General features: G+C 40.0%; 2 protein-coding genes across 3 annotated transcripts in view; one reads left to right on the forward strand and one right to left on the reverse strand.

Annotated features, from left to right (window-relative positions):
* Positions 1-170: 170 nt before the first annotated feature.
* LOC103356685 (ADP-ribosyl cyclase/cyclic ADP-ribose hydrolase 1-like) overlaps positions 171-27258 on the reverse strand; it is a 33654-nt gene continuing 6566 nt past the window's right edge. The window contains exons 2-12 of the mRNA XM_008280928.1: positions 14871-15035; positions 7531-7863; positions 7051-7172; positions 6822-6945; positions 5618-5744; positions 5391-5526; positions 3996-4078; positions 3776-3849; positions 3592-3684; positions 3028-3114; positions 171-2179 (exon numbers count right to left, since the gene is read on the reverse strand). Of these exons, the coding sequence (XP_008279150.1) occupies positions 2080-2179; positions 3028-3114; positions 3592-3684; positions 3776-3849; positions 3996-4078; positions 5391-5526; positions 5618-5744; positions 6822-6945; positions 7051-7156 (930 nt within the window). The 5' untranslated portion in view covers positions 7157-7172; positions 7531-7863; positions 14871-15035 and the 3' untranslated portion in view covers positions 171-2079. The remainder of the gene's footprint in view (positions 2180-3027; positions 3115-3591; positions 3685-3775; positions 3850-3995; positions 4079-5390; positions 5527-5617; positions 5745-6821; positions 6946-7050; positions 7173-7530; positions 7864-14870; positions 15036-27258) is intronic.
* Positions 12784-27064, forward strand: LOC103356684 (inositol monophosphatase 1-like). 2 transcript variants are annotated; one of them, XM_008280927.1, is made up of 9 exons: positions 12784-12804; positions 17945-18058; positions 19125-19258; positions 21096-21200; positions 21454-21499; positions 21693-21801; positions 21976-22084; positions 23315-23466; positions 25858-27064. In XM_008280927.1, exons 2-9 carry the CDS (start codon positions 17996-17998, stop codon positions 25971-25973), a joined length of 834 nt encoding a protein of 277 aa, XP_008279149.1. In that variant the 5' UTR covers positions 12784-12804; positions 17945-17995; the 3' UTR covers positions 25974-27064. The 2 variants fall into 2 exon arrangements, with proteins under 2 accessions (XP_008279149.1, XP_008279148.1); XM_008280926.1 differs by lacking the exon at positions 12784-12804 and adding an exon at positions 17552-17609.

Genomic DNA, 27258 nt, shown 5'->3' on the forward strand with positions numbered 1-27258 from the left:
TTGTATTAGTACTTTTACCAAAATAAAACTTCTTCCTCTCCACAGAAATACTCTATTACAAGTAAAAGTGATGCATTTAAAAGTTTACTAGAGTTAAAACACAAAAGCATTTATTTCAAAGCAAACGGAAGACACCTTTAAAATAAATAAACAAAATAATATTGATATACATTTATCGGACAAATGCGCTAATATGTTTGCTTATTTATTAAGCAGTGGAATAAAAAGCACAATAGTTCCCTCTGAAATGGTGGAGTACATGTTTAAAGCAGCAGAAGTCCAAGTAAGTTTGTATCAATTGGAACTACTTTTACTTTTAATAATTAGTGAGCAATTCAGATCAAAACTGCAAACATATATGAAAATATAGCAGTTTATATGATGCATTGTTGTACATATACGCTAAACAGTGGAGTAGATGAGTTATTAGCTCCATTTCACCCAACAACAAATAACATTTAATTGCAAATATTTCTGTGGTTTTACTTTGTGCACTTTTAAATCTGAATCATTTGAAATTGAGTATTTGTGTGCAGAGAGTAATGTCATTACCTAATGCATACCTCTTTCACCACTGCCTCTAAGAAACAAAAATAAAGACTTTTATTGTGAAAGGCCCATATCTAGGACATTAGGAATGATGAGGTTAATAACAGACACATAAAAAGATAAAACGTGAATGATTAAATATATAACGATTAAACGAGCCTGCCCCCAATGGTACCAACCAAAACAACAATACTTCAATAACAGCAATAAAGCTATTTAAAGTTCAATAAGATGCATTATCTGTACATTGCACTTCCTTGTGGAGGGTGTAAATGCTCACTAATGGACGCCTTTAACAACAAGACAACAAAATAAATGGTAAATAATTAAATAGGCTACATTATATATTTTTGCAGCTCTAAATTCAGTTAAACTTCAAAATCTGAAGTGTAAACATTCAGATATGAACCCACAACAGATCCATCAAACGTGCTTTTTAATAACTTACAGTAACCACAGTTCTAGATACAGACACCTTCTGATTGGCCGCAGTGCAATTCAGGATGGGAGTTATTCAAAAAAGCACAAAAATGTATGCGTGGTGCAAGCATAAACATGTCCACGATGTTTTGTGTCGAGCGAGTAAGTGGGTTAATAATAGATATGCTGAAGGATGTTTGTGGGCTATAATTCAAAGGTCATGAAAAAGCTGTCAATAGCGAACGTGTTGAGAAACGCCACAGAGCAAAAGCGAGGGAGTCAGAAGTAAAGGTTAGCCGCTCCAGTAAACAGGTTTGTCGTCCCAGTTTTTATAACGACTTAATTGCTCAGTAATACAGGCATGTCTAAGATGTGTCCTACTGGAATGACCTCATAAATAAATAATAAATGAAGTGGCAGAGTAGGCGATAAGTACGTTATGGTTCCAAGATCAGATCAAACTCCAAACTGTGGTTTCGATATGAACGGGAAACGGCAAAACAAAGCAAACAACTCAAGTTTCATGTGGGTGTGTTCCACCCTGAAGCTTTATATTCATGAAAGCTGAGCACGCTGTATTGTGATACTTGCTACTGAAACCAACGTTTTTAAAAAAATATTCTCCAAACTATCACAGAATATTTTAATGTTCAGGGCTTGCACTGCATCCTCTGTGATCTGTGGTCACCATAAAAACAGACAGCACGACAAACTGGTGTTTTAGAAATTATTATTATTATTATTATTAACGTGCTTCAGAGCCCCACTCATCACCAGCACTCATCCAAGCAGGTTTTTAACCCGACAATATCTGACCACCAAAGGGCTGTGTTCAAATAATTTCATGCCAAAATATGACTGATCTTTTTCACCCAACACAATCCTGCTGAGAGTACGCCCGGAGCTCTTGGAAAACAGACACTCAGGGTTTTTCTGCAAAGACTTAATCTGAACACACATCTCATTCAAGAAATCATTGGAGCTGCCGATCTCTGACCTTTGTCTCGAGATGTCAGCATTCACAGTGTCGGCTGTTTGCTTATTTAACAGTGACCTTAATTCCACCTTCACCCAGTATAAATACCAGCATCAGACTACACGGAGCGGCATTCAGTCGGACGATAAGCTCGTTCTGTGTTGGAGGCTGTTTGCACACGTCTGGCAGGACGACTGCTTGGGGTCCTGGATACACTGAAGGATCATCAGGGTCCTGTGGACAGACATGATTACTGTTAATCCAGAATGCTCTCATTAGAAAGTTGAGCTTTTAACAAATGTGATATAAAATGAAGATGTCACGATACATCTATGTAGCTAGCTTAGCCCTTAAATTGAACAATGATAAGTTTACTGCAAGTGCAACAGTGCCAGATGAGTCTATTAAAGGCTTAAAACGACTTGTTTTAGTCAAAATATCCACAATGTTGCAACAGCGAGTGAATTCTGTGTCATGTCATGTTATATTCCAGTTGGTTGTAGAAGCAGTCGAACTGTTAGAATTTACACACAGCCTACGCAGGTGGCCTCCATCCTTGTAGGTTATTTTTTGGGCCTTTTTTTTGGCCTTTATTTGACAGCACAGTGACGAGAGAGACGGGAAAGTGGGGGAGAAGAATGGGTGAAGGATCTGCCGTAAAGGGTCTCGAACTCACTACCACAGCGTTGGGGACTTTAGCCCCTGAACCTGAGACGCCAGGTCAACCAGGTGAGCTGTCATGGCGCCCCACAAATGCATTTTTGAGGGCCTAAACATGCTCAAAAACTTGTGAAATTTGCATCAGAACTGGCGAAAAATGTGATATTTTATGGGTCCTAATGTGGCTCCTTAGCACCTCCTACACACTTTGTAACATCCACTATGGCCACGACGTTTCACCTACAGCTACGATTTTTGGTAGCGTATTTAAGTTTAAACCTCCAAATCATCCATCACCAATGTGTGTCCAATGGCAATCTAAACCCATCGTCCTGGATTGACGCCCGAGGTTTCTACCACTTCCCTGTTATAAATCTCTCTAAAGCCACAGCGGCTTGAAGGGGCCTCAGGATGTCACTTACTGGTCGTTGTCGGTGCAGGTCCAGCGGAAACCTCTGGACTGGAGGATCTGGATCAGGTCCACAATGGATCCATGACTACATGATTCTCTGTGGAGGAGAAGAACAAGTGTTATAAACTGTGAAAATGATGTTTAAAAGGATACTACTTTCTGATAAGTTACCATTTACTATTATTTGCCGAGTATAATGACAACATTTGTGCTCCCAGACTGTGGAAGATGTTCCTGTTTGATAAGGTTCAAATCTACTTTGTGGTCATTATATTTGGGTAACAGTATCGCCTTGTCATTTTAATTATAAACGCTGGATACTTGTGGGCTTCAAGCTTTTTAATAAACCATAACGATCGCAGTTTATATGGTAATAATAAATGGATTTTGGTCCATCAGTCCTGCTGAAAGAGCGAAAAATATTCATGTTTTGGTGAAGCAATGATCTACTGACTATCAATAAAGTCATTATTTATGGCTCATGACTGCTTAAATAACAGTAGCTTATCACAAAGTGGTCCTTTTTGTATAGTAACTTGGTGTTCCTGGTGGTGTTTGCTGTTTTTGTGCTCACATATGGGGTCCTTTTAGGTCGGTCACCACCTTAATGTTGACATAATCCACCCTCTGAGGATTCAGGTTGTCCAGTTCAACACTTCCAAACATGCTGTGAAATTTTTTAAATAAAAGAAGATTTTCTTTAATATATAGTCAAAGAAACTGACAGCAACGCATCAGCATCGTTCACTGCTTCCTACCTTTTCCTGTTGAAGGCGTTAACAATAGATCCATTCAGTAACACAGTGATGTTTCCGCACGCCGTCTCTGCAAACTAACAAATGGATGAAGAAAATCACTGGAGAGCAATTGTCCCGCTGCCGGTTTTGGAGCGGTATGTTGCAGAGGAATGACAAACAGCACAACTGTGTGTAGAATGTCATGATGGAAGTATTTCTGCAGCTGGGACATTAAACTCACATTTTGCGAGGCTTGTCTCCACAGAGAGTAGACTGGATGGTTTCTACATGCTGACCAGTTCGGACAAGAGCTGAAATCAAAACCTGTGTCAAATTCACATGTGTCGTTACTTGAGAGATGAATTAACAGTAACAAAAACAAGTTGAAGGTGACATGCACATTTGTAATAAAAGTCCGAAAAGGATCTAAAAAAAACATTTGGGAGCACAGCTGCAGCTGCCTGAGTGATGATGTTTTAGCTAAATCCCAGTGCTACCGTATGATTTCCAGATTTCTTCATGGTAAAAATTCCCAAACATAAATGTCTCCATCATTCAATACACATTTTTTTTTTGTGACTTAAATACGAACAACAATCATTACACAAATAGTTTGATATCATGTCTATATAGTGAATGTGATGCTATAGTTGGCAGCTGGTTAGCTTAAATATGAAAAATGCCAGGAAATGGGGGAAACAGCTGGTCTGGCTCTGTCCTTAAGTTGCAAACTCAAGCTACAAGCAGCTGTAACGCAAAAATAATTAACCCTTAATATCTACTTTGTCCACTATGAGCACAAACAAGTGAGCTCTTCCTGCTGTTTCATGTATTTGTGCTAAGCTAGGCTAAGCTAACTGGTTGCATATGTTAGTTTCAGATTCATTAAACAGGCGAGCGTGCAAGTTTATTTCAATATAACTTTTTTATATTATTAGCAAAGAACATTCTTTGTACTATTTGCACTATTTTAAACTTAAATACTTGAGATATGTATTGTTTGTAGAATTAATCTTAAATGTGACTTGCTAATGTTGATGGCTAGCTCTTAGCATTAATAATAGCACTACATTAACATTTTAAATGGTGCAGCATTTAAATATAAACAGTATATGTATGTACTAGTGATAGCCTGAACTATAAAACAAATGTAAATGTAAAAGTTTTTAATTCTTTAATTAATACATAATTCATGTTTCATTTTGTCTTTTCTTTATTTTGATTTCATTTTGGTAAATATTAGTAGACTTAAATGTTTTTCTTTTGATAGACGAGGTCACTTGATTTGTTCATAAAATAAAAAAAAAAAAGAAAAGAAAATGGAATTTATATTTTATATTTGCTTTTATGTGATTACTGATTTAATACAGTGGTTCCTTCAAGGGATCATGATACATCTCAGGGGTTGTAAGATAATTAATTAGACAGGAAAGAAGACAAACTGTTTTTCTGCTACATAAAAATAGATTTTTTGTCTTTTCTCTTTTTTTCATTTGAGGAAACAATCTGTCTTTGGTGAACTTGTGCACATATTCTAGATATACACAAGGTTTATTGAAGTTTCTTTATCAAAAACAAGCATTGTGGCACATCTTGTAATCGTCTCTGTCTTGTTTAAATCTGAAAAACTACATACCCGAGTCCTCGTCTTGGCCACACCAGATGAGGTCATTGAACATGTAGCCGACCAGTGTGTCCTCCAGCGTCCAGAAGTGCCGGAAAACAGCTGCGTAGCTGTGCATCAGTGTCCTGGTTTTACTCCAGAACAGGAACTAAACAAAAAAACAAATTTGAAAACAAAGCATGTTAAAGTACAGAATCAAGTATCAATGAAAAATGAGCTCAAACAAAAATACCACTCACCCTGTTGCAAGGCCAGATCTGTGGCATCACATTAAACATCTGATAATAATCCTCCACTGAGACGTTACAAGAAGACTGATGGACCACCGCCTCCTCAAACTGTCTCCAGATCTCCTCACAGTCGTAACTACACATTAAACGACAGAGATGCAACAATTAGTCAATTTAAAATGGAAAAGAGTACAAATGGATCGGCAGCAATTCTAAAAAGCAGAATTAGTTTTGACACGTGTTATTTGTACAGAAAAATAGGCCAAAATTCTTGCGTGTACACAGTTCTGAAACATGAATATTTACTGGTCTTTGGGGGTTTTGTTGGACAAAATAGGACATTTCCTCCCTTGAGCTCTGAGAAACTGAGATTTTTCACCATTTTCTCACATTTAATAGCAAAAATGGTTCAGAAATTAATCCACTGATTAACTGATAACAAAAGAACAATAATTAGCTCTGATTTCAAAGCACATGTGCCACGTTTGGGGGGGAAAAAAAATGCTTGTTCTGCAGATCACTAGTATGCTTCCAACTGTACAGACGACATTTTGAGCTTCATGAGATTTATGTGATGTTTCTCATTAAATTTAATGCCAATTAAAAGCGTGACCAACAGATTGACAGTTGATATTACGTCAATTACTGGACTGTAATCCATGAAGGCCTCAGCATGAACAGCCTGAGCAGAGGTTTTGACGCTTTGTTTACTTGTGATGAAACGGATTAACAACAAATGACATGTGTTACAAATGACATTGAGTTAAATTACAGGTAGTCGAGTAACATAAGAAAGAATTCTCAATTTAATAAAAATGTATTTTCATGCAAAGGATATCAGTACATGCTCTTTGTTACACAGTAATAAGCTCTTTCTTTCTTTCTTTCTTTCTTTCTTTCTTTCTTTCTTTCTTTCTTTCTTTCTTTCTACAGAAGCTAAACCCATAAGAAGAAAGAAACTCATTCACTGAACACCACATCAAAACTACCCTTCATCTGGACTTCAATACTGGCCTGATAATGTGCCCGCCAAAACTTTCTTCTTTTTTTTTCATTTGCAGAAGCTCAAATCTTTCAACTTTTGATGCTCAGTTCACATCAGAGCTAAGCTGTGGATTCATGTTTCAATGCATCAAATGTGCATCAAATCTGAGGCCCGGTCAAGGTTGCAAAATGCTGTGACAGGATAAATAATGGTTGCACGGTGCCTTACCTTAAGCTGGGGTTGACTATTGTGACGTAGGTGTAACACCTTCCAACCACAATGTGTTTAATGTTGGGGGTTGTCCCGAGCTGTGCCCTCAGTTGACCCTGGCACATCTGAGCCATGATAAACCCTTTGAAATAAATACAGAGAGAATAGAAACGATGTGATCTATTACATTTAGGAGTGGCACTACGAAAGACAAAGATGCGGGTGAACTTTACGAGGAATTACTTACATATTGTGACGCTGACGGCGACAAAGGACGCAGATGTTTTGGAGGAGGCGACAGCGAGACCCTGGACCGCCTCATCGCTCCTCTGAGGAGATGCGTGTTTGTACATGTTTCAATCCGCCTGGCTGTGGATGAGAAAATAAGGTTTTATGTCAGGTTTCGGATGTGGCAGCGGGCCAGCAGGTACTTTCCCTTAGAACTCACAAGATGTGTGTTTAGTTCTGTGTGATTGACTGGAATCTAATTATCCTGTGGCGTGTATAGAACTCCTTCCCACGTTTGTTTTTTTTTTATTCTTCCAGAGCTGTCGAACTTGGCAACACTCCTACACCCTCCAGGAGATGGTTGACCTTTAGACAACAATACAGCTTCTTGCATTTGAAGGATAAACCCAAAACCCACATCACCAATTCTAGACTACAAAGGGTAGCGCATGCAATCCAAATCTGCTTTGCAATTCAGTGACAGAACGTAAATGCTCACCGCTTTCCATGCAGAAGGTTAAGCTGCAACAAACGGCTCCATGGCTGCGATGGTAAACGCTTGGCCCCCCCAGTCTGACTTCAGCCTAAATGGAGTCCCGTCGTGGTGTGATGCGACGTGTACCCTCCTCTAATGGTTGACACGCTCGACGGGACGCTCTTCATAGGTCGACGAACGCGTCTCCTTACCAACCCGGAGACGTTCTTAAAGGACGGATGAGATAAGGTCGTTTTTTGTCTTGCAGAGAGTGGATCCACATGACTCCCATTATGGTGCCGCTAGGAATCCCCCTGAACACAGTGAGCGCTGTTCTCCCGGAGCCTGTTGTGACAGCTGGAGAACAGTATATGCGTTACTGTATTTCTTAATATGCGACATAGATTCAGCTTCTCAGGCTTCATGTTTGTCTCGAGATTAGCTGAAGGTGTTGTGTGGCATTTGCTCAGCTGTAGGCAAGCAGCTGATTGAGGTTTTATTAGCAAACGTACAGACATGGCATGGAAAGAATTATTAATTTTCAATAAACCTCTGTATTAATGATGAGTTCTCGGTTTTGTTTGAGTGCCACTGCAATGCCTTAGAGGGCTTTGCAAAATGTTATTTTGATTAAAAAGCAGCAGCATGTCTGTACCGTATAAGATCAATGTTAGAGGTGAATGCAACAGTTATGTAAGACTGGGACACTGCAGCTACTGCAGAATTACTGCCAGTAATCGTGTACTTTGACTGGTTTTAGTCAGATATTTTCACGCAGGTCCTGGATTTTAAATAGTGGATCATTTCATTGCATACTTTTACACTTTTCACTGCTCATGTGCATAAAGAACTGAGCAAGTTAGTGATTCTTAAATGTTAGATGACAATCAATCAGGTTAGTTTGCAGGTTGTGTTTGTCTTTTTGGCTGTGAGTTACTGCAGAGAAAGTATGCGATTAGGTCATTTGTAGCCATTAAAATGTTGTTCTGTCTGTTTGTGAACCACTTCGGTCCAAACCAAGACTGTTTAAAAGAAGGCGGCGTAAACCTGCATTAATTCTCAAGCCATAATGAGTTGATGGTCTTAATTACTTCAAGCGTTTCAAGCCTCAATAAATGCAGCATAATGTTCATTTTGTCAATTACAGTTCCATGTATGTTTGTGTACAATGTCAGTCTAAGTAATCGGAACTCTTTTTGGGCTTTTAAAACCATTTCATCGCTCCTCCAAAAGGCTTCCTCAGTTCCAGCTGACAGGTTGGGAATCCCTGGAAATTATTCTCAAACCCAAATGACCCCGAGACGAGACGGCTCGAGGTGTGAGCGGTTGTGAAACCGTGAGGTGAAGGAAAAGTCAAGGTGTTAACGGTGGTTCAACTTACAACACAGTCCAAGTTTATTTTCCCTGACGGCCTCCTGGTGAACTTTAGTCCCATTTACGTTGTCAGTTGGCCCCATGTGAATAAAGAGTAAAACAGCAATAATAACAATCTTATTGTATTTTTTTCTATTTGTCTTTTAGGCATTGTGTTTGACTTTGTTTTATGGGTTGCTATTTTTAAACAAACAGCACTTTGGTTCAGATCTTGCTGTTTTTAAATGTGCTAAGTGATGCAGGTTATGTTTCTGGCCACCTTGTGATTGACAAGATAATATAGTTGTGGCACAGTGGCGACGTCAGTTTCTTTAAATACTGTCGATGATGCTGATTAAAATATCTAAAGAACTGTTTGATGGATCGCCACTTAATTTGTTACAGAAACCCAACCTTCCCTCTATCGATTTAATGTGAAATATTATGTCAAAATGCCAATTACTGGACGGACTGACATGAAATCTGCTGCAGACGTCCAAGGTTTTCCTTTGCTAATAATCAGACATCCATACTACATTAACTGCACTCAGCTGTGTGCTTGTTAATGAGCAAATGTTTGCATATTAACAGGAAATAAGATAATGAACAGGACAGACATCACATCTACTAAACACCAACACACTTGCTTTGTCATTGTGAGTGTGAGCACAGATGTAAATCCTCGGATTAGTCTTAGTTAATGTAGGAGCTACTTAAGCTTCAGTCACAACCGGACGCACGACTTTTGGGATCAGACGTCCTTTGTGGATTGTGGGTGCCATAGAGGCCGTAGAGGTAAAGGAAAGGTTGCAAGGGCTCCGTCACAAAGGCGCAAGTCTGCCTTGCGAGTCGCAGGGGCGATGTGAATTGTCCGTTTGAGCAGGGGTGCTAACTGCAAAGTGTGATTGCTGTGGAAATTGTATTCACTTCTTGAGTTTGTCTTGCCACCAGCATACGTGGCACACACTCACCGCTTAGGAAAAGACAGGAACACATGGTGAAAGGAAGTCACACTTGCCTCACACAAGACGACGTACTGACAGCGGACGTCAGCTTGGTGTGATTTTCGAAAAACAAAACAAAAACAAAACAAACCAGAGACACTTCAGCGATCAGGTGATAGGTGCTCTTTCTATCTTTCTAAATTCTGTTAACATACTGACAGGGTTTGAGCTAAAGGTCGTCCCATCATCCTGGGGCGCTAAAAAATAGATCTGGGACGATACAAATTGATTTCAGGACAAAAGTTAAAACTATATAACAAATAGTGATGAAAATCTGTATGTGTGTAAATGGTAAGTGGTCTGCACTTATATCGCGCTTTTTCTACCTTAGCGGCACTCAAAGCACTTTACAATGTTTCTCATTCACCCATTCACACACAGAGCGGCCATGCAAGGTGCTGCCTGCCACTGGGAGCAACTTCGGGTTCAGTGTCTTGCCCAAGGACACTTCGACTGTGGAGGGGGCGGGGATCGAACCACCAACCTAATGGTCAGAGGACAATCGCTCTACCACCTGAGCCACAGCCGTGTGTGTGTGTGTGTGTGTGTGTGTATGTGTGTGTGTGTGTGTGTGTCCAGCTCCCGTTGGTCTGCTCAGCTTGTCTCTGTGTATCAGGCGCCAGTCAGTAACTTAACTAACTCTTAAGTGATAACAAGAGGACACTCAGGTCATAAACAGTGAAGTCAGAGCAAAAGGGACTCTAGTCTCTAATCTTTTCACATGGAAGGGAGAACATCATGCTGCTGCTTCAGACGTTAAAATGAACTCTTGTTTGCAAAGAGGTAGATTAACTTAAAGCAATACAAAGCTGATTATAATATGGTATATCCATTATTTGTTTGAAGCAATAGAAGATCACTGGTGAAACACGGGAGAGCGCCGTGAGCACGCCGTTTATACTCCTGCATTGGGTGACGGACGCCCACTGTGCGTTCGATTTTGTTCATGACTTGTGAGTGCGTGCTCCATGCTTAACACAAAAGGGGCACTTGCTCCCTCATTGCATGCAATGTGCATCTTAGACGACAGATTTTCTTCCCACAGCACCTTAAAAATTGCACATCTCACTTGCAAACTAACCAAGTTAAACTTGTGGCGTCGCTGTTCTCACATAATTTGTTGAATTTTTTTGACATGTGCTTACAGGTTGTCTGCATCTCAAAATTTCAGAGGACGGACTTGCGTGGCCATGCACGTTATTTGGACGCAGACGGGCCGCAGGAGCCTGTACGGCCGGTTGTGTCAAAGGAAATTATATGTTTCACAGTGTTTCACAATTAACGGTTAAAACATTTCAACATATTTAGCTGAGTGATGAGTGTAGGAGGAGAGCATCCTGCATGAGACACCGCTGTCTTCAGTAGACAAACTGTCATAACATCAGATTGTTATCTCACTGCTACTAGAAAAATGTGAATTAAATATTTAGGTTGAAATGGCCTGATTCCTGTCAGCACTCTTAAAGGGTTCTGAATTATACTGGTTCACTTGTACACTGAACAATATAAAGGACTTCCCATTACAGCATCACATTAAACCCTGTTTTAGTTAATATATAGGCAGCATCCGCAAAAAAAATTCTAAAGAGTAGAAGAGGAGTGATTCATATTAAACTGGCCTGTATGAAACGAGGCAGCATAATGTGCTCTGAGCTGGAGGACTTAATGCGTGCCGAACTGTTGCCAGACATCTCATTAGCTGCTCTAAGAAGATGACGACTTGGAATTTGGAAAAAAAAAAAAAAGGCCATTTCAGGTTAAATCTGTAAGACAGTATGGATGAGATTGTGCCCTCGTGTTTTTAAAGCTAATTGCGTTATTAGCACTCTGCACAGGAGGACAGAGCGTCTCCACAGGACTGTCTGAGCTTTATTGACCAAAGGAAAAACTACTCTGAGGTTAAGCAGCTGAATAAAAGGGCCTCGACAGAAAAAAAGACGCTGAGCAAAGCACAAAACTTAATCCGGACCTTTAGGTAAAGAAATGTGGGCATCAGATTTGAAAAGCAAGCAGTTATTTCTCACACAAGGGCCCTAAATTCTCTACCGACAAACTCAAATGTGTCTTGGAAACTAACTGAAGTAAAAGGACACTTAAAGATCCCTGCAGTGAAAATCGAGTTTTTTTCTCCCTTGCCATCATGTCGCATTGAGTAGTTTTACAGCGATTGAGCAGAGGTGAGCTGGTGTGCTTATGCTGCAGCGACTTCAGAAGGGAGTTTAAAGAGAGAGAGGCAACAGTGTGGAGTTAAATCTGAGCCATTGTGAGGGACAAAGGGATTATTTTAATTGAAAAAAGGGTTTAAATATGTATTTCTGATGCACGGAGATAATTTCAAACAACCTTAAAATAACCAAATCATCTCTATAGACAAGTAAACAGGAGTTTTCTTTGGTTTTGTTTTGGTTTTTATCCCACTTATACAGCATCAATAACACCTCAGTGATTAGCTCAACTTTGATGGCAACGATGGGAAACTAACTGAACAAATATTTCACAGTGAGATGCAGGAAAAGTCATTCGCTTGCGTACAGATCCTATTGCACAATTACTCAAGAAGCCACAGTCTCTATTCCAACTAACTTTTTTTGACGCAATTTCCTCTTCCCTGGGATTATTTTGCAATTAATTGCCCTCTTCCGAGAGCGCAAGTTAGTGTGGGCAAGTTTACTCTGAGGTAGAGTGAAAAATAGAAAGCTGAGTGATTTACTGGTTGACGGAAGGAAGTCTGCGTCGAGCTGAAGTGTCACTGACGCTGCAGCCACATTTGATCTGTTTCCCCTCCCGAGCGTCTGCAATTCATTTGTTTATGGCCGAAACTATGACAAAACAATGACAAAGCTCCCCTCACAAGCTGCTCACGTTAAGACTACTTAATGTGTTTTGTGACACCAGCCGCCGAAAACAAAGCCAAAATGACTCACGGAAAGCAGACGGGCCAGTAAGTCGCCGCATTTGCAAGGCTATGACTGGCAAATGTTTGAGATTTTACTCAGCTGCAAAAACCAAAACCACCTTGTTAGTGTTTCAGTTTTATATAAAGTCTTAATATGAGTAATTACACATGAAAGAATCATCAAGCTTTTTAGGTCAGTGGGGACAGGTTTTGACACGGATCACTTCATGTCAATTAAAGATTACACCACCCCAAGTCGCCTGCAGCAGTAAAAACCTCCACACAATATGTTTTTTTGATTCCTCCTCAGAGGCAGAGGCAGCCGGCGTAGCTGTGTATAATCACTTACAGTGTTGCTGCTGCCATCTCATGGCCTAAAGAGGCCTTTTGTGTTTATTAATATGTGCAACGGCAGTTTGTGAAAACAAGGCAATCCTTTATCGTAAGTTTTAAGCATGGTGTTCTCCCATGCACTAATTTCTCATCTTAGATTTGATACTGATGACTACGATTGGTTTAAAAAAAACATGTAGAGCAGATGGAAAATATGTGAGATGTACTGATTAGAACCACTCACTGGCAAAGTGAGTTGAGTATCTTGTTATACCGCAACATCCTGCCATTCATGTGGATGCTACTGTGACAAAAACAGGTTCCTAACCTACATAATATCAAACATGTGATTTTAATGTTGTGGCTGATCAGTGTATTTAAACTTAGTTCAGTGTTAGGTGAAATCATTTTAGATATTGTTGCTCTGTAGATTTGAAGATAAATACTGATAAATTTACAACTATTGACATATATGGAAAATAAAAATACTCAAAAGATAAAAGTAAAGTCAAGCAGGTAATTAAATATTGTATTCTGATGAAAAAAAGTCAGATTTGCTCAATTTCATCCTGAGCTGTGTGAGGGGCTGAGATATAGCATCATTTCTTTGAGCTGGAAAGCATGTTATGCTAATATGATGGTGAAGTTTGACATTATATCAACTTATTGTATAATCTAATTAATGCAAATGTGGTGTAGTGGTTTTTTTTAACATGGTAACAAAAATTTCAACTTGTGCAATGTACAGTATGAGAAACTATGGAAGCGCTGAACTGCCACTCCTCACAAAAAAAAAAACAGATCAGTATCTCGTTATAACGTGATATTTTTCACGTTATAATGAGATATTACGGAGCCCGTCTGGTGACATCGATAAGAAATAAGAATAACTCGTTCCCACGCATCAGTAAAGAGATCGCAGGATATCGGTGTAGTTCATTCCAAGGTTCAAATCAAATTAAATGAAATCAAAATACTCCATGTTTCATGCATGTCCGCCCGTTATCCTTAATCGACAGCTGGTTTGACCGCACTGTGAAATTTGCTCCACAACTTCTCTTGTTTCTTCATATTAGTAATGCGAGGCCACGACTTAACTATGTTGTTCCCACGCATTAATAACTCGTGGCCACGATTTACTAATGCATGGGAACGAGTTAGTTTTTATTTCTTATCGATGTCACCAGACGGGCTCCGTAAGATATAACGTTTCAACAACATACCAACTTATCTCGTTATAACGAGGTACGTTTTTATCTCATTATAACGTGATAAGGTTTCACGTTGGTCTCGGTGGAGGAGGCCTCCTGTGCTCTGGTTGTGAACCGGCACTTGGCCGTTGCAGTGGCAGCTGGCGACACCATGGCAGCCCTGAACGATGCCCCACTGTTGAAGTTTCTACGAAATCATAGTGTACCAGAAGAGTGCCTCTCGTATATGAAATCTCACCATGTCTCAACCCAATCATGAAGTAGAATTGAATCAGATCGTGTAAATGAGTCATATTCCTCTGTTTATCCGTGCTCTGCCTGCCATTTTCTCAAACGTGATATGGCTTCACGTTATAATGTGATAAATATTATCTCGTTATAATGTGAAACTTTTCACGTTATAACGAGATACTGATCCGTTTTTTTGGCGGTTCAGCGCTTTCATAACTGACGTGGTTCGAAAGGTCAAATTCTGCTCATGTAATCTGAAGAAGTCATTCGTTATATCAGATGACAAAGTGTAACACAGTCCCGGTAATTAAAGAAAAGCAGGGCAAACATGCTCACTGAGGGTTGTTTGTGCAGCATCTATCGTGTCTTTGGCTGCACAGCATTCCAGCAATCAGGGCAGATGAGGCCTAATGGAGGGCGTTTGACGTATGTGGCATCAGCGAGGTCTTCAGACGGGCTGAACTCAGAGTGACTGTGTCTGGGCCCCGAGGGAAGTCTCTCCTGATACAACAACAAGAAGAAAAGAAGACACTGTTTGAATGATAAGCAAACATTTGCACACATTGTTTTGGACTCATTTGCAGTTTTAGTTATTTTCTTTGCATTTAAAATTCCGATCTGAGTGCGATATCAATTCACAGTGGACTGGAGGAGTACGTGAACCCTTTAAAACATTCTGCATTTATGTGTTTGTTTACCAGATTTTCTTCTAAGTCACAGTTACAAACAAAAAGTCTGTCTAAGCTAATACCACACCAGTCATTGTGCTGTTCTTGGCTGTAATGAATACACCATTCAAGTGTTCACAGTGCTACTAGCATCAGAGAAAAGACTGGAGTCAGGAGTTGGCAAACCTGGAGTCCACTCAGTGACAGATGACTGGAGGTTAGAGCCACATTCAAAGCATCTGCTGATGTGAAGCACGCCAAGAAAGAACAAAAAAAAACCCCAATCTGAATTCATCCAATCAGTAATTGTTGATTTGCATAAAGCTGGAAGGAGTTGCAAAGTAATCTCAAAGAGTTGTTAGATATTCATCAGTCCACAGTCGGACAAACTGAGTACAAAAGGATTTGGTGCTGTGGCTACTCTCCATTGAAGTGGGCGCCCGGCTAAGATGACACACAACGCAGAATGCTCAATGAGGAAAAAGAAAAGAAAGAAAGAAGAAGAAGCCCAGGGAACAGCGAAAGGTTTAAAGGATTCACTGGAGTAAACAATATGAAAAGCATGCTTGAAGTTTGACATAGAGGACGTGGATGCTTCATAACACTACCGCCATCATTAATCATCATCCTAAAGGTGAAGCACGGTGGAGGCAGCATCATTATCTGGCACCTGAACAGCTTGCCATCGACAAGAGGAGAGTTTTTCTTGCAAGATAATGTCAGGGTGACAGACAGTACAGCAGGAAAATGCCCTTCAACATTCGAGTAAATATGCTAAAAAAAAAAAAAAGACTTCAGACTAAGGAAATCCAGCCTTTGGAGCAGCCCAGGCACTTCAAGAGATCCATACCAAATATCGATGAGAACACGGCTGAGCTGAAGCCTCCAAAATTCCTCCTGAACCACATGCAGGTCTGATCCAAAGCCACCAGAAACTGCTGTTTGAGGTTTTTACTGCCAAAGAAGCTCCACTACTCATTAAACTCAAAAGCCAGATGGAGGCACATTGTATCAGATTTCTACATCTTGGTTGAATTGCTCCTGAAGTGTCGTGCAAATCGAATAAAACTGTACAAGTTCATCTTTCCAACGACACTGGTGGTTTGTCTGTGCGATGAGGTTTTGGCAAGAAAAGTCCTTTTGAATTGTACCTAAAATGTAATCCTCATTAAAACCCATGCTGCAAAGGGGCCACTGGGGGATCTTAGTGTTCAGGCTACTGTATGTAAATGTTTAAATTAAAAATATAAAGAAATTGCATATTTTGTAAGTCATACAGTATCCCACCACCCCTCCTACACAGCTCTTTTGTTCGCATTTTAGGGTGAGGTACATGTAAGAACAATCATTTTAATACAGGATAGTTTTTTTCTTTATATAAAAGTTTCATTTAAAAAAAAAAAAAAAAAGTCTGCAAGCATCCTCTTATAAAATGATGGACAATCTGGATAACTTTTCTGAAAAAAAGAAAATGATAAAACATGCACAGTGAGCCCTCATAATAACCAAGATAAAAGCTTAAAATCAAAGTTACTCATCGGGCTCATTGGGTTAAATCCAAGTCTTTGCCTCCTTTTCCCACCTGCACTGTGGATATTTCACCAGTGTGTTCAATTATAAAATAAGACATTAAAGGCGGTGGGTTATTAGGTTAAACAAATTGTGTTTGTTATTGAATAAAGACGAGATTACATTTCACTTATTAACAATTAATGGTACAAAAACTGGCAAATCTAAGGGCTTCGCACAGTTTCTTGTCACTGTATCCACCATTTGTTTTCCCACATGCTCATATACAAACAACATACTAATACACATGCAGATATACACAAACTACACACTTATCACAACATAAACTCAAGACCTTATTGTCAAACAAGCTGCTGCATAAATTCCTGATTTATTACCTGTGTGCACATACACAAGAGTCCTGTTTTTCGTGTGTGTTGCAGAACACTGTTCATTTTGCGTCTTGTTTTGCTCGTGCACAAGACAAACACACTACTAGCTGAACCTGAATGTAAATTAAACTGATTTTAATCCACATTTAAACAGGCAGAGGTGTAATACTTGACTGTGACAGTGACCTGGAAAGATGTACCGACTTATTATTAAACATTACGTTCGTCGGTAAGACAGAAAAAACTCCCACTTGCAAAAATTACCCACCGTTGCAGTCTCTTCTTCAAGACTTGTCAAGAAAAGTTGTTGTAGAACGAAATCGACATAAACACCGCTTCCTCTCTGGAAGGGAGCTTATTGGTTCCCATAAAGACATGTGACAGCGCTATAGCCAATGAGAGCGAAGTCTTTTCACTTCCCTGCACTGATTGACCAATGAGAGTGAGAGATTCCGATACTCCCACCCACTTGTGGGCAAAAGTCATTGCTGAGAGGAGTCTCGGAGGTGGGTGGAATTAGCTTTAGCTCATTTAAACTGTTTAGTACTTTATCTATTTTTAACGCTGCAAGTGAAAACCCTTACATAGCTGCCTGGTTAAACCGCTAATGTTATGTTTGTAGCCGTTGTTGTCATTACGTTTACCACATTTATCATGCTGCCCCACCGTGAAAGCTAATAGCTAGCGTAGGGAGCTAATGTATGCTAAAAACTGATTTTCTAGCTTCATAATTATTTAGCTAGTTTTCCAGCCATAAGCTCTCCAGCTTGTATCTGTAGGTGCTATTACGAGGCAGGCTGCATGCTACCGTGAATGAGAAGAGTCGTGCTTCTTCCTGCAGGTGTCTTCAGTCCGTCTTTTGTGAATATATCTGCTCATCTTCCACATCAACATGAGTGATCCCTGGCAGGAGTGCATGGATCACTGTGTGGAGGTCACCAAGAAGGCTGGGGAGGTAAGGGAACACTCTTAAAGCTGATTTAAAAGAAAAAAAGAAAATCTCTGTAAATGTACTTTATTTTGAGTAGAAACATCAGTGTCACCGTTTATTAAACCAGGATTTTCAGGTTTAAAAATGGCAGAAAATCAAAGCTGGCACATAATCACATTAAGAACACATGTATTACAGTGACATATAGCATATCATGCAGTAACACATGACCTGAGAGACATAAAAGAAAAAAGCTAGGCTATTTACAGCAGTAAAATTCCTAATGGACCTTATTGTGGAAGAGTTTTCAGATGATGCATGTCTAATAAAAAGTTAAATGCTAAAACTGAGTGCTACAGAACAGTTTTGTCAAGGTTAAAACACAATCTAGAGACACTCAAGACTGTATGTTTCAGGTATGATTTAGATAAAAGCAGGCTACATGTCCTACATTAAAAATATAACATGGAAAACATTGTTGGTCACGTTAACCCGTGCATGTAAAGCATGTCACCATAATTAATTTAGTAGATTAATTTATCTTTCAGTGATCTTTAGAGATGCTGTGTGTGCTTGACAGGACTTTCATCCAGATCTGTAGCGCATAATTGATTAGTTGTCAACTATTTTTATAGGTAAATAATTTATTTGAGTAGTTTTAAAGAAAAAAATAGTCAAAATTCTTTAATTCCAGCTTCCTAAATTTCAATATTTTGTCCTTTCTCGTATCATCTGATCAGAAACTTAATATCTAAGACATATGAGGATGTTATCTTTGCCTTTAGGTGATACTTATGGACATTTTTCATGCGTTTTATAAACCAAACAAGTAACCAATTAATCGAGAAAACAAACAACATATAGTCGACAATGGAAAGCTAGTTGCAGCCCTCCTTCTGTCAGTGAACACCCGTGTTATCCAGAAATAATAAAGACAGCACATAAGGATATTTGGGTTTTGGAGCTGAGACACCTTGTCATCTATGGCCCCGTCACTGCCAACAATATGTAACCACAATATGCTGCGCTAATTAAAGCGGCAGATGTAGTCAGTCATCCAAACACAACCCGCTCACTGTGTTTCTGCCAGATGATCCGTGAGGCGCTCCAGAGGGACATCACCGTCATGCAGAAGAGCTCACCGGTTGACCTGGTGACCGAGACGGACCAGAAAGTGGAGCAGCTCATTATATCCTCCATCAAGGAAAAGTATCCCACGCACAGGTACTGGGTCTAACAGAACGGCAGCTCATATTGTCATGCTGTTTGTGTTTCATGTGTTCTGTGTTGTTCCTCTCGTTTCACTTTGCTTATTTTGTTGGCAGCGTGCATAATGGTTAGGGATGAATCAAACATCTTCACGGCTTTGCTCTTATCACTGCCCCAGACAGGACAGTTGGCATTACTAATACAAATGCAACACCCACCACATTAAACTAGACATCAAAAAACAACTGCTAATATTGTGCCTGTAAATACTAAGCTAGCATTTTAGGCATTTTATTTATTCAGTTAACTGTGACATTAGGATCAGAACCACCTTTAGCAATACAATTCTGGTTGGGAAATATGAATTCTTTCTTTCTTTCTTCGGGGATTTATTTATTTTTGATAACCTAAAAATTATAACAAATGAAATGTATTAAATTATTGTAATCCACATGTCCATTGTTCATAATGTGCAAATGCAGAATGTAACCTTCCACAACAGATACTAAACAGTAAGGAAAAAACAGAGAAGACATGACCTCTGTGTCCTTCATGGTAGCTGCAGCTTTGCCTTCCATATTGCAAAAAGGTGTATCTAATGTCACATATTCTCACCTGAAGGAAAACACGACAGTAATAAAGTGCAAAGTTATTAATAATTTTACAGTGCAGGTACCAGTTGAGGTCATGCGATGCATAAGAATTGCCATTTGTTGATTCACTTTTTATTAAGAGGTTTAAAAACAACACACGACAACAACTGTGTACACACAGACTGATGCTTTTACAATATCTTCAGCAGATTAAGATCAGGCCTCACGAGGTGTTGCATAGTTCACCCATTTGTCCCAGTGGGAAGCAAACTGTCCCAGTTAATGATTGACAAAGACGGTTAAGTTTCCAGCCATTATCTATACACCGCTTAATCCTCACTAGGGTCACGAGGGGGCTGGAGTCTATCCCAGCTGACTCAGGGTAAAGGCAGGGGACACCCTGGACAGGTCACCAGTCTATCACAGACATTTTGTAAATGTCCATTGTAATGTCCATCCACTCATTCAATGTCAGATTCTCTCTTAATAGCATTTTCTTGTGACCGTCTTTTTATCAGCTGGTAACAATACATTTAGTAAACATTAGTGATGCACGATATTGAAACTTTTGGCCGATACCGATATCTGATATTAAGATTTCTGATATTGTCAATAACCGATATTACCGATGTCGATATGCAATTTTTGTTCAAACCGAAAACTGAGTCTAAGTAAGCACTGTGAGAACGTGAAAGCTAAAAGACGCCCAGACCAAATTAGACCACATAGAATAGAAATACTTTATTTTTCCCAGACCTGGGAAATTATTTATTTCTACACATAGTCTTCTTTATCACGTAACAAAAGTCAAACATATTTTAACATATTTAATGTTCAAGTCAAGGACCATTTAAGTAAAACATCTGTGAAATAGCAGCGATATCAAATATAGAGACGAAGGCGCTAATGTTAGACAATCATCAGTTTTTCACATCGACTAAATTTGTTCACCGGACCGATAACGATATATGGGAAAAACCCCTAATATTGGTCGATACCGGTGTGGTCGCCGATATATCGTGCATCCCTAGTAAATATTTATGTAAATCTCTTTATAACCAGTCTCGAGGTATACCGCCATAAAATCAGGTTTTACTGTCCAGGGTTATTCCACATCTGAATATGTATCGTAGAGCACTGTGATACCTTCAATACAACCAGTCCAAAAAATATGGTAGTGGTTTACACTTGGATTGCCTTTAGCCAATCAGAAGGCTGCTGTTTGTTGATTTTTCCTTTGTTCCTGTGTTGTTTTGAAGCTTTATAGGTGAGGAGTCGGTAGCAGCAGGCGCCCCCAGTCTTCTAACAGACAACCCCACATGGATCATCGACCCTATCGACGGCACCACCAACTTTGTCCACAGGTACTACTGCCTGCGATTAAATACTGTAAGAACCCTTGAGGAGCCCGATACCGCACCAGATTTGTTTTATCTTTGTCGCTCCTTCACTATTTTTATCTTTTAATTAGGTTCTCTCGTGGATTGTCCTCTCTGTCAGGGATAATTAGACAACCCAGATGAAACTGAACTGATAATAGGAATTAGTTCCTCTGAGCCTAAATCTAGGGGGAGTTCTTTAACTGAATGTTTTATATTGTAAATTTCTTTCGGGCAGGTTCCCGTTTGTCTCCGTATCAATCGGCTTCACGGTGAAGAAAGAGGTAGGCTCCATTGTACGCACATGGCTCTGTGATGTCTTGATTATAAGAAACATTAACATGATAGCAGCCCCGTTCACCCAGGGAATTTATAAAGAGTAGTACAGTAAAGTTCTCCTTTTTAGGCAGCTGCTGCTCTATTTTTAGCCCTCCTCCCACACCACAATAATTACTGCTGTTTTCTGTGCTGCTTCAGATAGAGTTTGGAATCGTCTACAGCTGCATCGAGGACAAAATGTACACCGCGCGGAAAGGAAAGGGAGCGTTCTGCAATGGATCCCCCATTAAGGTGTCTGGACAAGAAGGTAAATATTAGTCATCGCGCCACACTTTGGAGTTGCAGTTACGAAGAAATCCACCAGGTGGAGCCAACATTCTTTGTGTGGAACAAGAAATCAAAGTGATTCTGTATTTTCAGAGCGAACCTGCTGCTGTTTGATGAATGATAATCTCTTTTTTTTTTTTGTTTCCACTCCAAGATATCAGCAAGTCTCTGGTGCTGACAGAAATGGGCTTCAAGAAGGATCCTGAAAGATTCCAAACAATGCTGGCCAACATCAGGACCATCCTCACCATCCCCGTACACGGGTAAATATGTGCTTAAGCTTCAGCCCTTACAGCCGGGGGTTAGTGGCGCTTTCATATGACAGCAAACACTCTGTGAGCCGCTGCTTTGTCAGAAGTACACCAAAAGAGCAACTGGTGAGTTTGCAGCAAAGCCAAATGGTTTTATTTATGAAGTTCGGGCTGCCGTCGTAATGTTGACTTGTTGATGCTCCTCTGACCAGATTCTTATTAGTGGGACGATAGCTGGTGGAGAAAAGCGCTGCATCGATACCCAACTAGAACGAATCTACTATTTTTTGCTATTTTCTACTTGTTAACACTTTGGCACTTTCACAACTTTGAACTCACGCAACCTAATGGAAGCTGCTAGCTCTAACTTGTTTATTTATGTACCTTTTTAACTGGAAATTGACTCTGCTCCAAACTCATCAACACAAAGCAATCACAGTGCGGTTGCGTTTTGTTACAACAAGCAAAAACTCGGGTGTAAACTTTGCAAAGTCGCAGCTCAACGTGGCGAAGCATCGAAACATGGTGGGTTGACGGTTCTTGTGCTGCGATCACCAGTTGATGTCGTTCTATTTTCTGAAATCATATGAATATGTGCAGCTAAAATAACAAGTTGAATGATCTGATATGCTGCAAATACCAGTGTTTTGCTTTGAATTTGCATGAACTCGGTGCAGATAATGTGCAGATTTTTTCTCCCCCTCCCAATCGATTGGTTGAAAAGTAGGAAGGATTTTCAGTTTCTTTGGTTGACAACAGCCCCATAGCTACCGTGTATGTCCCCTCATAATAACAAGGCAAAGCTCACTGTGTCTGCAGCTTCTTGTTCCATTACTGCCTTTACAAAATAGTGAAAAATGCTGAAAATGACTATTGCCGTGTTTTCTAGACTGTTTTTTTTGTGATAGATGATTGTGGTCAGCGCTGACCTCTGTGACCAACACACTGTGTTTCCTGTGGCTCTTCTACAATAAAAGCCACTCTGTAGCCACCCTTCAACCGTCGGAGAGCATAAACACAGAAACAGAAACAAGATGATTTGAATCCAACATGGAAACGTCAGACTCCCAACACACCGCAATCAAACCCGTGATAACAGAGTGTGAATAAAGCGACTCGATATCGCTGCAAAAAAAAAAAGAGAAATAATATCCCAGATGTGGTTTGATCTCATGAAAATCTGACTGAACTCTCACCAAAGCATCTGGAAGTTGGAAGCAAAAATCCCATTTCCATCCACAGAATCCGCTCCCCGGGCAGTGCAGCTGTCAATATGTGTCTGGTAGCGTGCGGATCGGCCGATGCCTACTACCACATGGGCATCCACTGCTGGGACATGGCTGGAGGGGCAGCGGTTGTTACCGAAGCCGGCGGAGTAATCATGGACATTTCAGGTGAGTCACTGAGAAGCCGTGAGCTCTTCAAACAACACTTCAGTTAAACTTTTCAAAGGCTGCTGAGTCACTGGATGAAATGAAAAGAGGAAGGATTGCTGTAGGAGATTGCTTTACAGAACAAAGCGGCGAGAACGGGCTGCTGTTCTTTCAGTGAGAACACAACAGAAGTTATTGTTTATGAATTATTTATTGTTACCAGTCGTTCTTGTTATTGGGCTTTATCCTCCTTTCGGCTCATAAATGCCTCCGAAACGCAGTCAGATGAGGAAAGGGCAATTACTGGCTTTGTACTTGAGACGGAGCGTTTTGATCTTAAATTTGGGCCACAGTGCTGCTGACATAACAGCTGTCCTGACATTTAGTATGCTAAGGAAGCTGCTGTGTTTGTCTAGTCAAACATGCACTTTTAGCAATTGCAGTGCTATTAAAAGAGTAAACACACCCTTGATTCATGCAGCGGCTATTTAAAGAGCCGTGGCAGAGCGCACGCAGACGGCGGGGCAGATTTACGAGGTGCCTTCGTCTGTGTCCGCCAGTTTGCTTTGTGTGGACAAAGACTGAAGGTCATAACTCACTAATGAGCTCCTCTCAAAAATCTGATCCTATTTAGTGTGATATTAGGAAACGAGAACGCGTCCACGGTCTTGTAAACGCATCACAATCTAATGGTGTTCTGAGCAGCGTGTCACTTTTTTTTCTCTTGCCACTAAGTCGGTGTCATCACTCCTTCACACGTCTTGTTCTGCTTCTTTTTAATTGGATTTCTGAAAACATGATGTCCACTCGCTTATACAGTATGTACATTAAGGCCAGTGCTTGTCTTGAATAATATGTTTGTTTTAGATCAGGGGTGTCCAATCCTGGTCCTGGAGGGCCACAGTCCTGCATGTTTCAGATGTTTCCCTCTTCCAGCGCACCTGATTCAAATGATCAGGATTGTTATCGGGCTTCTGCCGAGCTTGATGATGAGCTGATCATTTGAATCAGGTGTGTTGGAAGAGGGAAGCATCTAAAACATGCAGGACTGTGGCCCTCCAGGACCAGGATTGGACACCCCTGGTTTAGATGCTCTTTGACTTCAGTTTAAATAAGAGATTCATCTTCACGTGATCTTGTAAGTTTGTGATATTATCTGTTTTATACTGACAACTCTGACATAAGACTACTTTTCAAACGCCATATTAGATCTTTGCTGTGGCTCAACTGTGCAAAATCACAGAATTACTCAATTTTTAAAGTTTTGAGCATAACTATATAATATAACAATAGAATAGAATGCCTTTATTGTCACTCTACACATGTACAATGAGATTAAGAGCTACCAAATTTATAGGGCTGGACCCGAATAACTGACTATTCGTTTGCTGTGCTGGAATCGGGATATCAATTTTGATCTCCGAATATCCCCCTGCCGCTGCCGACACTGACAGTGGATACAGTACTGTGACCGCTGATGGTGGAAACGCCCGTCCACTGCTGCCCCGTCACCCGCCACCCCCTCGGGATATTTGTCATTAATTAGCCCAAATATCCGGAGAACAGAAAATGCTATTCGGACCAGCCCTACAAATTTAACAGTGCATTGGAATAAACAGAGGATGTTTCTTTTCAAGACATAAGAGCGCCTGAACAGGTCGCAAATGAGTGATTGTTTTTGCAAATTATTAATCTGCAGATATTTTTGTTTGTTTTGTAAAATACAGAATGCTAAAAAAAAAAATGGCTGCCTTTGAGGTGACATTTTCAGATGTCTCATTTTGTTTGACCAAGATCCCCAAAATGTAGAATATTCCATATATGATGATATATTGCAAAAAAAATAGCAACTATTCTCTATTGAGACATAAAATTTAACAAATAATTCAATTTATTTTTCCAGATTTTGCTTGAAAACTGACTAAAGTGAAGATTCAGTTATTAAAATACTTTTTCTTAACCAACTGATTGTTTATCTAAAAATCAACAATGACTAGATGACACATTTTAGTTTGTCAGACGAATTCAATCTTCATCTGCAAGACACGGCTGCAACGAATCATTGTTTTTTGTTTAGTTTTTTTCTCTTAATTGCTTGTTTTCTCTTAAAAAAATAAAAAAATCAGCCCAAACCCAAATGTTCACATTTCATAAGCTGGTACAAGATATTTTTTTGGCATTTTAATGTTTCGTTCAATCGTCAAAAAAAGTTTTCTGTCGATCAACAAACAGATAAACAGTTTCACGGCTACATTCGGGGCATCCGGCTGGTTTGTTCAACTTGCTGACACACTTATTTTAAGCATGCGCTGCTTATACTTTGTAAGTAAGCAGTTGATAATTTAGACACGTACAACATGTGAAGAAAAAAACAACATTTGATGCTCCGTTTTATTTTTCTCTTTTAACCAGGTGGACCATTTGATCTGATGTCTCGCAGGCTGATCGTGGCCAGCAGCAGGGTGATAGCAGAACGCATTGCGAAGGAGATAACAGAGTTTCAGGTTGGCAGGGACGACACTGAGTAAACTTTAGCCAATTTAAGTCGTGCAAACACGCTCAGCTGTTTTCTGTGGAACAGGTTTCAAGTCCATCTTTGCCTTAAGAACCAAAATAATACAGACGTACCTCTGAGGAACATCTGAGCGGGTTTGATACACAATCTGAGCTTTCAGCCTTCTGTCTGTCTGTGTTGTATTCCAGCACTTATCCATTCACTTGTTGTTTTTAATCACTCAGCCATGTCTTAGTATTTATATTTATTTGTGTGGATGATGCAGCCAGAACAAGATAAAAGATTAAATACCTCAACACAGCATCACTGAAGCTACTTTACAATCACAGTGTGCAAGTTTCGACCAATTATTTTTTGCTTTTTCATTTGGGATTTTTGAAAATGTTTTTAAAGTGAATTCTTGAGGTCCAGCATCATGAATAGTCGTTTGCACTAAATGCACCAGTGGCAGTGTCCATACAAGTACTGTACTGTAGAAGAGCTTCTCTGTCAAATCCAGAACTTAAACCTGCAGTGTGGAACTTTTGTCTCTCCCTCCCGGCAGTGAAAGTACACAAACACTGGCAGGAGCTCATGATATGAATGTTAAAGCCACATTGTCCAGCTGAAATATTCTACAAACCGTCCGAGCAGCAGGATGACATCCGTGTCTGCCCTCAGTCCCTTTTTTTTTCTTCTCTCAGCGCTGTCCAAGCAAAGAAAAGTCACACCAGTGTTAGTCCGTGTTTGTCCTCACCATCAGTCACTTACACTGTGTGTTTTTTTTTTTTTTTGGAGCATCAGAAACCTTTCTTGGATGCTTCCTGGGTTTTTTTTTTTTTCCCCCGCATATGGGCTCCTCTATACTCCCAGCTGCTGTCGCCTCATCCATCTTCATCGCTACAGTTGCTTCAGCTCTGGCAAACCGATCATTGCTGACTGACCAAAAAAACAAAAAAGAAGAAGAGTGTCGCCAGATTTGAAAACTTCAATATACAGCAAAAACACACAGAGGTTCACCTCGTTTGGAATGTAACAGACGCAAAAGTCCCGCACTCCAGCTTCAGACGTGTTGTTTTGTGTTTTTGTACGTATGTAATAAAGACAGCAAACAAATATATCTTACTCATGACCAGCCTCTTTTTTTAAAACAGATAAAATGAGATCAGCGTGGGCCTGCACGCACACGTTATCGTGGAAGACAATCACTGGCAAGCGTTTCTGCAGCATAACAAACCAACGCAGCACATTTCAGTACCCATATGAGGGTTCAGTGTCATGACTTGTCCCCTGTGAAATATGAGCATCAACTATAAAAC

This window comes from Stegastes partitus, unplaced genomic scaffold, assembly GCF_000690725.1.
Source record: "Stegastes partitus isolate 25-593 unplaced genomic scaffold, Stegastes_partitus-1.0.2 Scaffold214, whole genome shotgun sequence".
Lineage (NCBI taxonomy): Eukaryota > Metazoa > Chordata > Actinopteri > Pomacentridae > Stegastes > Stegastes partitus.

Coding starts and splice junctions, on each gene's coding strand:
- LOC103356684 (XM_008280927.1), top strand. CDS start 17,996: ATGAGTGATCCCTGGCAGGAGTGCATGGATCACTGTGTGGAGGTCACC. Junction 21,500..21,692: donor GCTTCACGGTGAAGAAAGAG/GTAGGCTCCATT, acceptor GTGCTGCTTCAG/ATAGAGTTTGGAATCGTCTA. Junction 23,467..25,857: donor AGTAATCATGGACATTTCAG/GTGAGTCACTGA, acceptor TCTTTTAACCAG/GTGGACCATTTGATCTGATG.